Source organism: Suncus etruscus, chromosome 2, assembly GCF_024139225.1.
Source record: "Suncus etruscus isolate mSunEtr1 chromosome 2, mSunEtr1.pri.cur, whole genome shotgun sequence".
NCBI classification, from domain to species: Eukaryota; Metazoa; Chordata; class Mammalia; order Eulipotyphla; family Soricidae; genus Suncus; species Suncus etruscus.
In genome coordinates, this window is record NC_064849.1 from 35,802,328 (window position 1) to 35,812,871 (window position 10,544).

At 40.3% G+C, this 10,544-nt stretch overlaps 1 protein-coding gene across 1 annotated transcript in view; it reads left to right on the top strand.

Moving 5' to 3' along the window:
* GCH1 (GTP cyclohydrolase 1) overlaps nt 1-10,093 on the top strand; it is a 57,473-nt gene extending 47,380 nt beyond the window's left edge. The window contains exons 4-6 of the mRNA XM_049767500.1: nt 7,508-7,539; nt 8,754-8,838; nt 9,955-10,093. Coding sequence (XP_049623457.1) covers nt 7,508-7,539; nt 8,754-8,838; nt 9,955-10,081 — 244 coding nt within the window. The 3' untranslated portion in view covers nt 10,082-10,093. The remainder of the gene's footprint in view (nt 1-7,507; nt 7,540-8,753; nt 8,839-9,954) is intronic.
* The last annotated feature ends 451 nt before the right edge of the window (nt 10,094-10,544 follow it).

Sequence of the window (10,544 nt, forward strand, 5' to 3'; positions counted from 1 at the left end):
TTGCTAAAAAAAAAAACCTTTTGAACATGTATAGGTTTTCTTGCCTTTGCCTAATTGAGTGAACATAATTAAATCTTGAATTGGGAAGTATAGGACCTTGAGGTAGCTATGGTTTATCTATTTATTGAACTCTCAGTGTGTGAAAGGACACAGGGCCAGGGCTGCTAGAAAGATTTAGGACCAGAAATTCACCACCAATTCCTCCAGATAAAGCAGACAGTGTGCACAGCAAATGTCCCAGAAGTGACTGGATTCAGAAGGCTTGGCAGGGTTGAAGTGAGGTGCAGGTAGGGGGCTGAACAAAATTTTAATAATACTTTCTAGGTATGGGTAATGCATAAACATATAAGTAATAGGGTAAGAGCAAGGCATATTCTGCTGCTTGGGAGTGGACTTATAAGAAGAAATCTCTAGCTGAAAACCTTCTCTCCTAGATTACTGGAAAGTGTAAATGGCTGAGAGGATAAATTTTACATCTATGAGTGATCGGCTATCTTTCTCTAAATATGTTTTAAAAAATCTTAATTTTCATGAATAATTTTTAAGGCAGGAAAGAGAAGAGAATACACCAAGAAGTAGAAAACTTAGATATACTTTAACCAATAGAAAGACTTCATATTGAGAGTGAAGTAAAAAGAAAGGAGTTGGACCCAGTAATGCTTATAAACATCCTGCCAGAATTCCAAGCAGTCACTAATTCTTATGTTATATAAATGATCCAAGAGCATGGAAAAGCCCAAGAAATGATACAATTAATTTGATGACAATATATCCATGAAAATAAAGGATAATAAAGTGTTCTTTAAAAGGTATAGACTGATTTCACTATGAGTGTATTTGTAAGAATTCTGAGCATCAAAAAATCTTCCCTGAAAAAAAAAAAACCTCTTCCCTGAAAAGGCTGGTATATTTTCACTGTAACTCAGTCTAGGTTTGCTCTAAGAATAGAGAGAGGGCTTTGATTAAAATTGGAAACTACAGGGGCCAGAGAGATAGCATGGAGGTAAGGCATTTTCCTTTCATGCAGAAGGTCATCAGTTGGAATCTGGCTTCCCATATGGCCCCCCGTGCCTGCCAGGAGCAATTTCTGAGCATGGAGCCAGGAGTTTCCCCTGAGCACTGCCTAGTGTGACCCAAAAACCACACACAAAAAAATTGGAAACTACAGGACCAGTGAAATAATATAGGTGATAAGGCATTTGCCTTGTGTGTGGCTGATCCTAGTTCTATGCCTACCATTGCATATTGTCTTCTGAGCACTTCCAGACATCCTTTCTGAACAGAATCAAAACAAAGAGCCCAAAGTGGGCCCGGAGAGATAGCACAGCGGCGTTTGCCTTGCAAGCAGCGGATCCAGGACCAAAGGTGGTTGGTTCGAATCCCGGTGTCCCATATGGTCCCCCGTGCCAGCCAGGAACTATTTCTGAGCAGACAGCCAGGAGTAACCCCTGAGCACTGCCGGGTGTGGCCCAAAAACCAAAAAACAAAAAAAAAAAAAAAAAAAAACAAAAAAAAAAAAACAAAGAGCCCAAAGTAAGAAATAAAGTTTATTTTTTAAAACTACTGATCTCAAAACTATAGATAAATTCTAACGATATCCCTTTTGGCATAGCATACAAAGATATAGAATGTATGAAAACTTATGTGCTTGCCTTGGCAGCACATATACTAAAAATTGGAAAATTTTATACATTGGGGAACTAGAAGGCACATCAAAGAGAATCAATGAAAGTTAGCACAGGAGCCAAAGTCAGAATTTTGGTTTCTCCATTGCTTGAAACCATAAGAGACTTGCCCAAAAACTATTCTGGGAAGAACCAAATAAAAAACCCAGAAGCATATATTCATGGAAGTTTAGGGTGTTCACATTGCCTGTGTAATCCTCCAAAACTACCAAGTCAAAAATTGAGTTTAAAATGTACAGTAGATAGGGTACTTCCCTTGCCTGTGGCCAAACCAAGCTTTATTTTCAGCACCAGATATGATCCTCTGAGTACCACCAGGAGTGAACACTGACTATAGAGCCAGCTCTGAGCACTATCAGGTGTAAACCAAAACAATAAAACAGAACAAAATATCACCAAGGTGGTGACTTTTTAGCCCTTCACAGAAACAAATACTTGTCTTTGCTGTGTTTTATTCTGCTGTCAAAGGATTCCCGCAAATAAAATTTCATGGAGCCAGGACCAGAGTGACATTACAGCAGATGGGGTGCTTGCTTTGCACATGACTGACGGGTTCAATTCCTGGCATCTCATATGGTTTCCTGAGCCTGACCAGGAGTGATTCTTGACCACAGAGCCAGAAATAACTTCAGAGCACTGATGGGTGTGTCCTCCCCAACCCCAAAACAAAACCAACACCAAACGAATACAAAATAATTTTTTTAAGGAGCATGAGTTCAGAAAAACTAAAATAAAAGCTGCATAGTCAGAATTCAGCTAAAACAAATGATTAAAGTGGTCAGAGTCTCAGGTACAGAATATTATACAAACTCACATTAAATAGACTAGCCACAATTGCAAACAAGTGACCCGCAAGAATAATCTGACAAAATTCCAAAGAACACAATATAAAATGTCAGTGACAAACCATATTGAAAGCCATTTCAGTGTCAGACTAAAATTTTGTTCTCAATAAATCCTAAAAATTATTACTTAGAGGAGGAAGACTGTAGACTACACCTAGCAGTGATCATGCTTACTTCTGGGCCTGTCCTTAAGGTTCATTTCTAATGGTATTTACAGGACCATATGTGTTGCTGGGGATTGAACCAGGGTTGGCTATGTGCAAGACCTTAACCCCTTTCCTATCTTTCTGGACCCTACTTCTTTTTTTTTTTTAGAGGCACTTTTAATTTATTTTTTTTTTCACAAATCTTACAGTGATATTTAAAGTACACAGTGACAATAAATGAGGGACTTTCCACCACCAGTGTTGTCCTCCCTTCATCCCTGTTCCCAAGCATATATTCCTTATCTCCTTCCTTTATCCCCCAGAATGCTAATGTAACTAAAAGCATATATGCAGTTCCAGATATTTTTTACTAGTGGTTTCTTAAAGGTTTAGAGTCAAAGGAGCACTGTAAAAACAATGTTAGAGTGGCAATTATCGTTTGCATGGGCCCACCAAAGTATGGGGGTCATGGAAAGGAAAAACTTTGGCCTAAATACAAGGAGACTCTAACCCTGAAGTTTCCTGACATAAGACCATTTCTAGGCTCCAGGCAAACTAGTTTGTCCAGTCCCGGTCATTGTAGTGCCCATACAGTTATATTTTTCACAGTCTCTGTTGTTGGTATCATGTTTCTGTACTGAAGATCCTGGAATCTGTATATCCTACGTTGAAGCCAGGATGGTGCAGGGCGGCATCTAATTTCAACTCACAATTGAAGGGCAATGAAGAAAGCCCTGTCCAGTATGCAGGTCGTTGTTGTCATTTAAATCTTCTCAGTGTTAAGGGAAGACTCTTTTGAGTAAATCGGTGTCAGAGCAGCAGTAAGGTCTTCCCTGATAGAGGATTGCTTCCAGGTGATGTCATAGACAACTTTGGATGTTTCGTAGATGGCTTCCCTGGTTCAGGGGTGACTGGAAAATGTCCAAACCTTTGAGGCCTGTGCCAGATCATCATATCAATGTTCAAGGTGTAAGGTTCCATTGCACCACAAGATTAGTGTGTTCCCATCTCTATTAGATAAGAACTTATTTGTATGTATAGTATTTTCCATTTTAATGTGCCCATGCAAACAAGGAATAATGCGAACTAGTGTTATCAGTGCATAAGGGGGCCGCCAGAACAAGTCCAACAATCCCTGTGACCTAGTTCAAACATAAGCATTAAACTGAGGGACTCTTTCACCAAAATCCCTTATTGAACAGTTCACAAAAAGAAAAAAAGATAAAAAGTGGGGAAAATAAACAATCTAACTTAAGACAGTGGATACAATTGTCATCATTTAAGAAAATGTGTGTGTTCCCATCTCTATAAGATAAGAATGTGTTTGTATAGAATTTCCCATTTTAATGTGCATATGCAAAGGAAGAACAGTATCACATGGCCTATGTGATTGAGATTGGAGCCTACGGGATGCTAGAACAAGTCCAACAATCCAATTGACTTGGTTCTTTTATAAACATTAAATGGAGGGACACTTCTACAAACTTCCTTATTTAACAATTAACAAAGGGAAGGAAAGATAGAGAGGGACTCTTTCACCAAAATACCTTATTGAACAATTCACAAAGAGGAGAAAAGATAAAAAAGTGGGGGAAAAAAAAAACTAACATAAGACAGTGGACTCAATTGTCACCGTTTATGGGAATTAATCAAAAACCTAGTATGGTATCAACCAGAGTTACAAAATGAGAAAAGGAAGAAGCCAAGAGGCCGCTGGGAGTAAACCAGTAGGTAAAGAATATTGGCCTCTTCCCAGCCCGAGAGTCCATCCTCTCATTTTTATTGGCCTCTTCCCAGCCCGAGAGTCCATCCTCTCATTTTTATTTTGAAACTATATGGTACCCCCACCTGAATTGGTCTCTTCCCAAACTGAGACTCCATCCTCCCATTTTGATTTCAAATAAATATGGTACGCCCCGGGGCGCTAGCCCCCAAGCGTTTTTTGAAATGGAGACCAATGAGAGAAAAAAAATACCAGTGGTTGTCACGACGTAATGTCCCGACATACACCAGTGCTGCATCAGCCCGCCATCCACCCCATGTGTCCCCCCCTTAGTGTCGGGAGAGAAAGGGGGAAAGCCTGAAGACCACGATAGAGTTTACCTGGGCTGGAAACCAGGGAAGGCCTGGAGTAGGGGGGGAAATAGGGGAATGGCTGGAGGCCTGCCAAGCCTCGCAGCACCACCCAAGCTAGGAAAAATGCCTCCTGTATAGGATGTCCCCTAACTCCATACCTGGGAAGAGCAGGTCTCCAGGATCAAAACGCCACACCACAAGCCAGCTATCTGCCCGGCCCCTCCCTGTGCTCCTCTTCCCTAGAGTAGAAGGGGGGGAAGCCTGGAGACCCCTAATATGGTCCCCGCGGAACCCACAGCAGGCCACGTGAGGTGGCACTCAGGCCAGGCCTAGAGTCCAGGGGGAACTAGGGGAACGGCTGGAGGCCTGCCAAGCCTCGCAGCAGCCCCCAAGCTAGGGAGAATGCCTCCGGTATAGGGTGTTCTGTAACCCCATACCTGGGAAGAGCAGCTGTACCCTACTTCTTATTTGAAAAAGAAAAGCAAATAAATCAGGAATAACAAGCTTAAAATTTGTTTGCCTACTAAAGTAGGCACTCAGTAAGTTCATCCTCTGACATGAGCTGAGCTCGCTCCCACGAACAAGCCTGTGAGTGATAATGGTATGTGAGTGGTGGTGGGGATGTTGTTGCTCTGTTGAAGGGGGATGTTCTTTTTTTATATCTGAAACCCAACTACAAACATGTTTGTAATCATGGTGTTTAATAAAAACATTAATAAAAAATTAAGTAATGGACAACTAACAACAAGATCTCCTAAACCTTCTTCCATTGTATTAATGACTTCATTGAAGATATGATAAAAAAAAAAAAAGAATGTGAGTGGCTTTGCCATTCTAGTATGTAGCAAAATGTGGGTGTCTAATTAAGCCACTGTTGTCTGTTATACTTTACTTTTTTTTTTTTTTTTTTTTTTTTTTGGTTTTTGGGTCACAGCACAGCGCTCAGGGGTTACTCCTGGCTTTACACTCAGAAATCACTCCTGGCAGGCTCAGGGGATCATATGGGATGCTGGGATTTGAACCACTGTCCTTCTGCATGCACGGCAAATGCCCTACATCTGTGTGTCTCTCTGGCCCCAAGGAAAGCATTTTATTAGTTTTTAAATCAATAGTATCCTCCAACTTACACAGGAACAGTTTCCTGGAAAGCCGTCAGAGTGCTATACAGAGAACTTTGACCAGAAGAGGAATACATGTGACCTGCTTAGGAGATAAGGTGCCACTTTTTTTCTGGGTTTTGTTCATATGAAAAAAATAATTATATATTTTGATATTGAAATCAACAGGGAATACAGAGAAGCCACAGTGGATATTCTGCCTGGATATTCAGTAAATGGGATTGTATTCCTGTTACTGACTTTATTGCATGTGACAGATTATGTATCTGGGAGTACATTCCCAGACTACTGGACCATATGTATTGGGAAGACCCCACTTGCCTAAGAGGCATGGGGAATCTGACCATGTACCCGTATTTGTGACCACAGGACAAAGTTTATTTTGGGGGAGCAGGGCATACCTGGCGGCATTCAGGGGTTACTCCTGGCTCTGCACTCAGAAATTGTTCCTGGCTTGGGGGACCATATGGGATGCCAGGGATCAAACTCGCATCTACTCTGGATCAGACACGTGCAAGGCAAGCACCCTGCCACTATCCTACCACTCCAGCTCCTGGACATATTTCAAAGTGGTTTTAAGTACATAAACTTGGGCCAGAGTGATAGTATAGCAGATAAACCTTGCTATATGGACAACCTGATTTCCTTTCCTAACATCTCATATGGTCCTCTGAATCAACCAGGAGTGATTCCTGAGTGCAAAACCAGGAATCAATTTGAACACTGCTTTGTGTACTTCCAAAAATCCAAAACATAAATTACATGTATATGTGTTCCTCTTTAGATTGCACAATTAGAGAAAAGAAAATGAATTCCTTGACAAGATGGTATTATAAGCTGAGTGAGGTCAGGGGTTTTTAATTGGGGAGCAGGATTAATTACTCTGAGTGCTTTCCTAGACCTATCTGGTACTGCAGTATTGAAGACACCTATTCTTTTCTAATCTGATTATCCTAACAGCTTAGTTGGTGTGGTAGTTGAAGATGGTCTGCTATTAGCTAAGAAAATCTTTTATTTTGAACTGGAATTAAAGCTCTTTCAAGACACCTCTTTTCTAATCTGATTATTCTAACGGCTTAGTTGGTATGGTAGTTGAAGATGGTCTGCTATTAACTAAGAAAATCTTTTATTTTTAACTTGAATTAAGCTCTGATTAAGCAATATAACTAATGAGAACACTTGATGTTTTTATTTTGATGGCCTCAGTTTGATGACTTAGGGACTTTGAAAAGCCCTGATTGTGTTTTTCTGCAGTGAACTTTGCACTAAAGTTCAACTCTCTTTGGGGACATGAGACAGTGCAGTGTTTGGGAGTTAGCGGTCTTCTCATTTGTGGTTTTTGGGTCACACCCGGCAGTGCTCAGGGGTTACTCCTGGCTTCATGCTCAGAAATTGCTCCTGGCAGGCACGGGAACCATATGGGACGCCGGGATTCAAACCGATGACCTTCTGCATGAAAGGCAAACGCCTTACCTCCTTGCTGTCTCTCCGGCCCCATTTTTTTTTTTACCTTCTTTTTAAGCATAATATTCTTGACCAAACACCATAATTGCTTTAATACATTCCCTTTACTTTTAGGAAGACTTATCAAGTTCACTTTAATTCATGATTAACTAAAACAATTCTTTCTTTTTTAGGATTGTAGAAATCTACAGTAGAAGATTACAAGGTAAATTTAAACTGTTTACAGAAAACCATCTTTTTTTCCTTAAGAAAAGGCATTTTTAAAAATCTTATTTCAGGAATAATACATGGGATTAGAGTAGAAATGAGAGTCTTTTAATTGGCTATATGTCAAGCTTTCAGAAAGTGATTTTTTTTTTTTGGTATTTGCATCTTCTTTTATATTTTTATGTATATGCCAGCAACTTAAATTCAATACAATTTTATTGTACGTTAACAAAAATGGGGGGGTCACCCAAGGCTTTCTTAACAAAGTTCAAGAATATTTTCTATATACTTGTCACTACCTCATTCTGCTAGATGGTTAGCATCTGCCTGAACGGCTGTACTGGGCCTTGATTTATTTCAGCAATCTGTGCTCAGATGGCCATATTGGGCTTTGTTAGCTTTCAAATAGAAGAAAGGCAGCAATGAACATTGTTGTCCTGATTTTTTTTAATGGTTTAAATGGTTTAGATTTAAACTGAGGGCCTCACACATCAAAGCAAGTAGTCTACAACTGAGCTACAAACCCAGCCTTGGAGTGAACGTTCTTTAATTTATTCTAAGATGAGTTGCTTACACAGCATGACCACTGCATTATTTAAACAATTCATTGATTTTTCACATGGCTTGAAGTTCAATACAATAATTAGATGGTAGTCCCTTTGTTAATCCTTTCTGAGCTGTTGTTCTGTTCTATTCAACCTTATGGAAATACTTATACCAATATCTTTGTAAATCTTACAGCACACCCAGGTGCCAGTTGTTAGCCCCTCCCTGTGGTGTTGGAGGGTGCTGTGGGTTCTTGAACACTCCTTTTCAACAGGTGCTTGCAGGGGAGAGACTTAAACAGAGACTCCCCGGGGCCCAGTCACCTGACAGAGTAACTGGTTAAAAAAAAAATGTGCTGGCATGGGGCTGGAACAATAGTATAGCTAGTAAGGCATTTATTTGGCTTTCATGCCCATGTTCGATCCCCTGCATCTTGTATGGTCCCTTGAGCACTATCAGCAATGATTCCTGAGTGCAGTGTCAGGAGTAAATAAATACGGAGTATTATCAAGAGTGGCTAAAAACCCCAAACAAACAAAACAACAACAAAAGCAGCTAGTGTGTCTTGGTTATTAAATCTTACAGAAGCCCATCTTTGGGAGACAAAAAAAAAAAATTCCAGTTTCTTGCTTGTTTTTGAAATGGAGTTCCTTCTCGCATCCGCAGTTCAGGAGCGGCTGACGAAACAAATCGCCTTGGCAATCACAGAAGCTTTGCGGCCTGCTGGAGTCGGTGTTGTGGTTGAAGCCACGTAAGTCCTGGCTCAGTTTGAATGATGTCACAGGGCTGCGTGAAAATGATTCTGGCACAGCTGTCTTTCCTTCACAGTGCAGAGTGGTACACAGTCAACATTTGGCATCTCTAAGTCTGAAGCCTTTTGTCTCATTCCTTTAATGTGGTGCCCATGTAGGAATGGACGCAGGAGGCTGGTTTCAATGGGGGTTCTTGGTGGAGCTACTGAAGATGTAGAAAGACTGTTTATGTGCAGTGAATTATACAATGGGAACATTTTATGTATTCTCTTGGTTTCTTCTGTGGCTGTTTGTTGCTTCATGCAGAAATTTGTTGTTTTTAAAACTATTTGAGATATTTGAGATAGAGATAGCACAGCGGCATTTGCCTTTCAAGCAGCCGATCCAGGACCTAAGGGGGTTGGTTCGAATCCCAGCATCCCATATGGTTCCCCGTGCCTGTCAGGAGCTATTTTTGAGCAGATAGCCAGGAGTAACCCCTGAGCACTGCCAGGTGTGGCCCAAAAACCAAAAAAACAAGCAAACAAACAAAGCCAAAAAACCCACTATTTGTTACATATTTGAAAAAGAGTTGAGAGAGGTACAAAGGGCAACTGGACACCCTTGTTAAAGTTTACTTAAATGATGAGACTCTTAGATAGCCTGTGGGAGGTTGTCATCCATGTTGCCCAATTTCCCCAGGGGACCAAGAGGCATCTTGGTCACTGTGTAGGTCTCTGCTTGGTGAAAGGAGCAAACTTTAGTGTCCCTGGGCTATAAAGCAATCTGAGTTTGTACACTCTTTAGCCTAAAGCTGGAGCAAGTGAGAATTTAGGATTGCTTTTTATCCAGGTTAGGTATTTTTGGAGACCCTTCATATTGTTTTTACTCAGCAAGAAAACCCCATGTTTTCCTCTCCTGTTGGATCTATAAGGTATTTGACCACACATGTGGATGAAGGCTCTGAGAATAAAAAAAAACAAAGGATGTTTTTCAAGTAAACTTGTCAAGTGATATTTGGACCCCTTGACAATAGGAAACTCTGTTTTGATCAGATTTCAGTCTACATAATTTTTAAAGCTAAACTAGTAATTATCTGCTTGCTTTCAACTAACCTTTATTTTCTTGTTTTGTAGACACATGTGCATGGTAATGCGAGGGGTACAGAAAATGAACAGCAAAACTGTGACCAGCACCATGCTGGGTGTGTTCCGGGAAGATCCAAAGACTCGAGAAGAGTTTCTTACTCTCATTAGGAGCTGAACTCTACTGTGTGTCCTGTGTCATAGATCATGTTGCCAGTAGTGTTTGTAAGGTGTTACCTGTTTGTACATTCCATTTTTCAATTGTTACAGACATTAATGTTATTCCTTGCCATTAATTGTGTTTACTAATTATTTATAGCAAGTCAAATAAAATAATTAATAAAGGGTATACCCTCTACTTTCTTCTTGCCACCTTTTAGTGGCAACAGTCCAATAAATAGCTGGGTATAAGTTATAGTCACAAACCTATAACTGCCATTTAAATAATCCTAAGGTTCAAGGGAGAAGATGCTATCTGTTTTTGTTTGAATAATATGGTTGCTTGAATCATAAGCATAGGAGTATTGGGAACTAGTTAATACATGGTTCTTTCCTCCCCAAACAAAAAAATGGTATGGTGTTTAAAATAAAAGTTTGTAAGGTGTGCACCATTGCTCTGCCAATTCAAAGTTTAGTAGCTC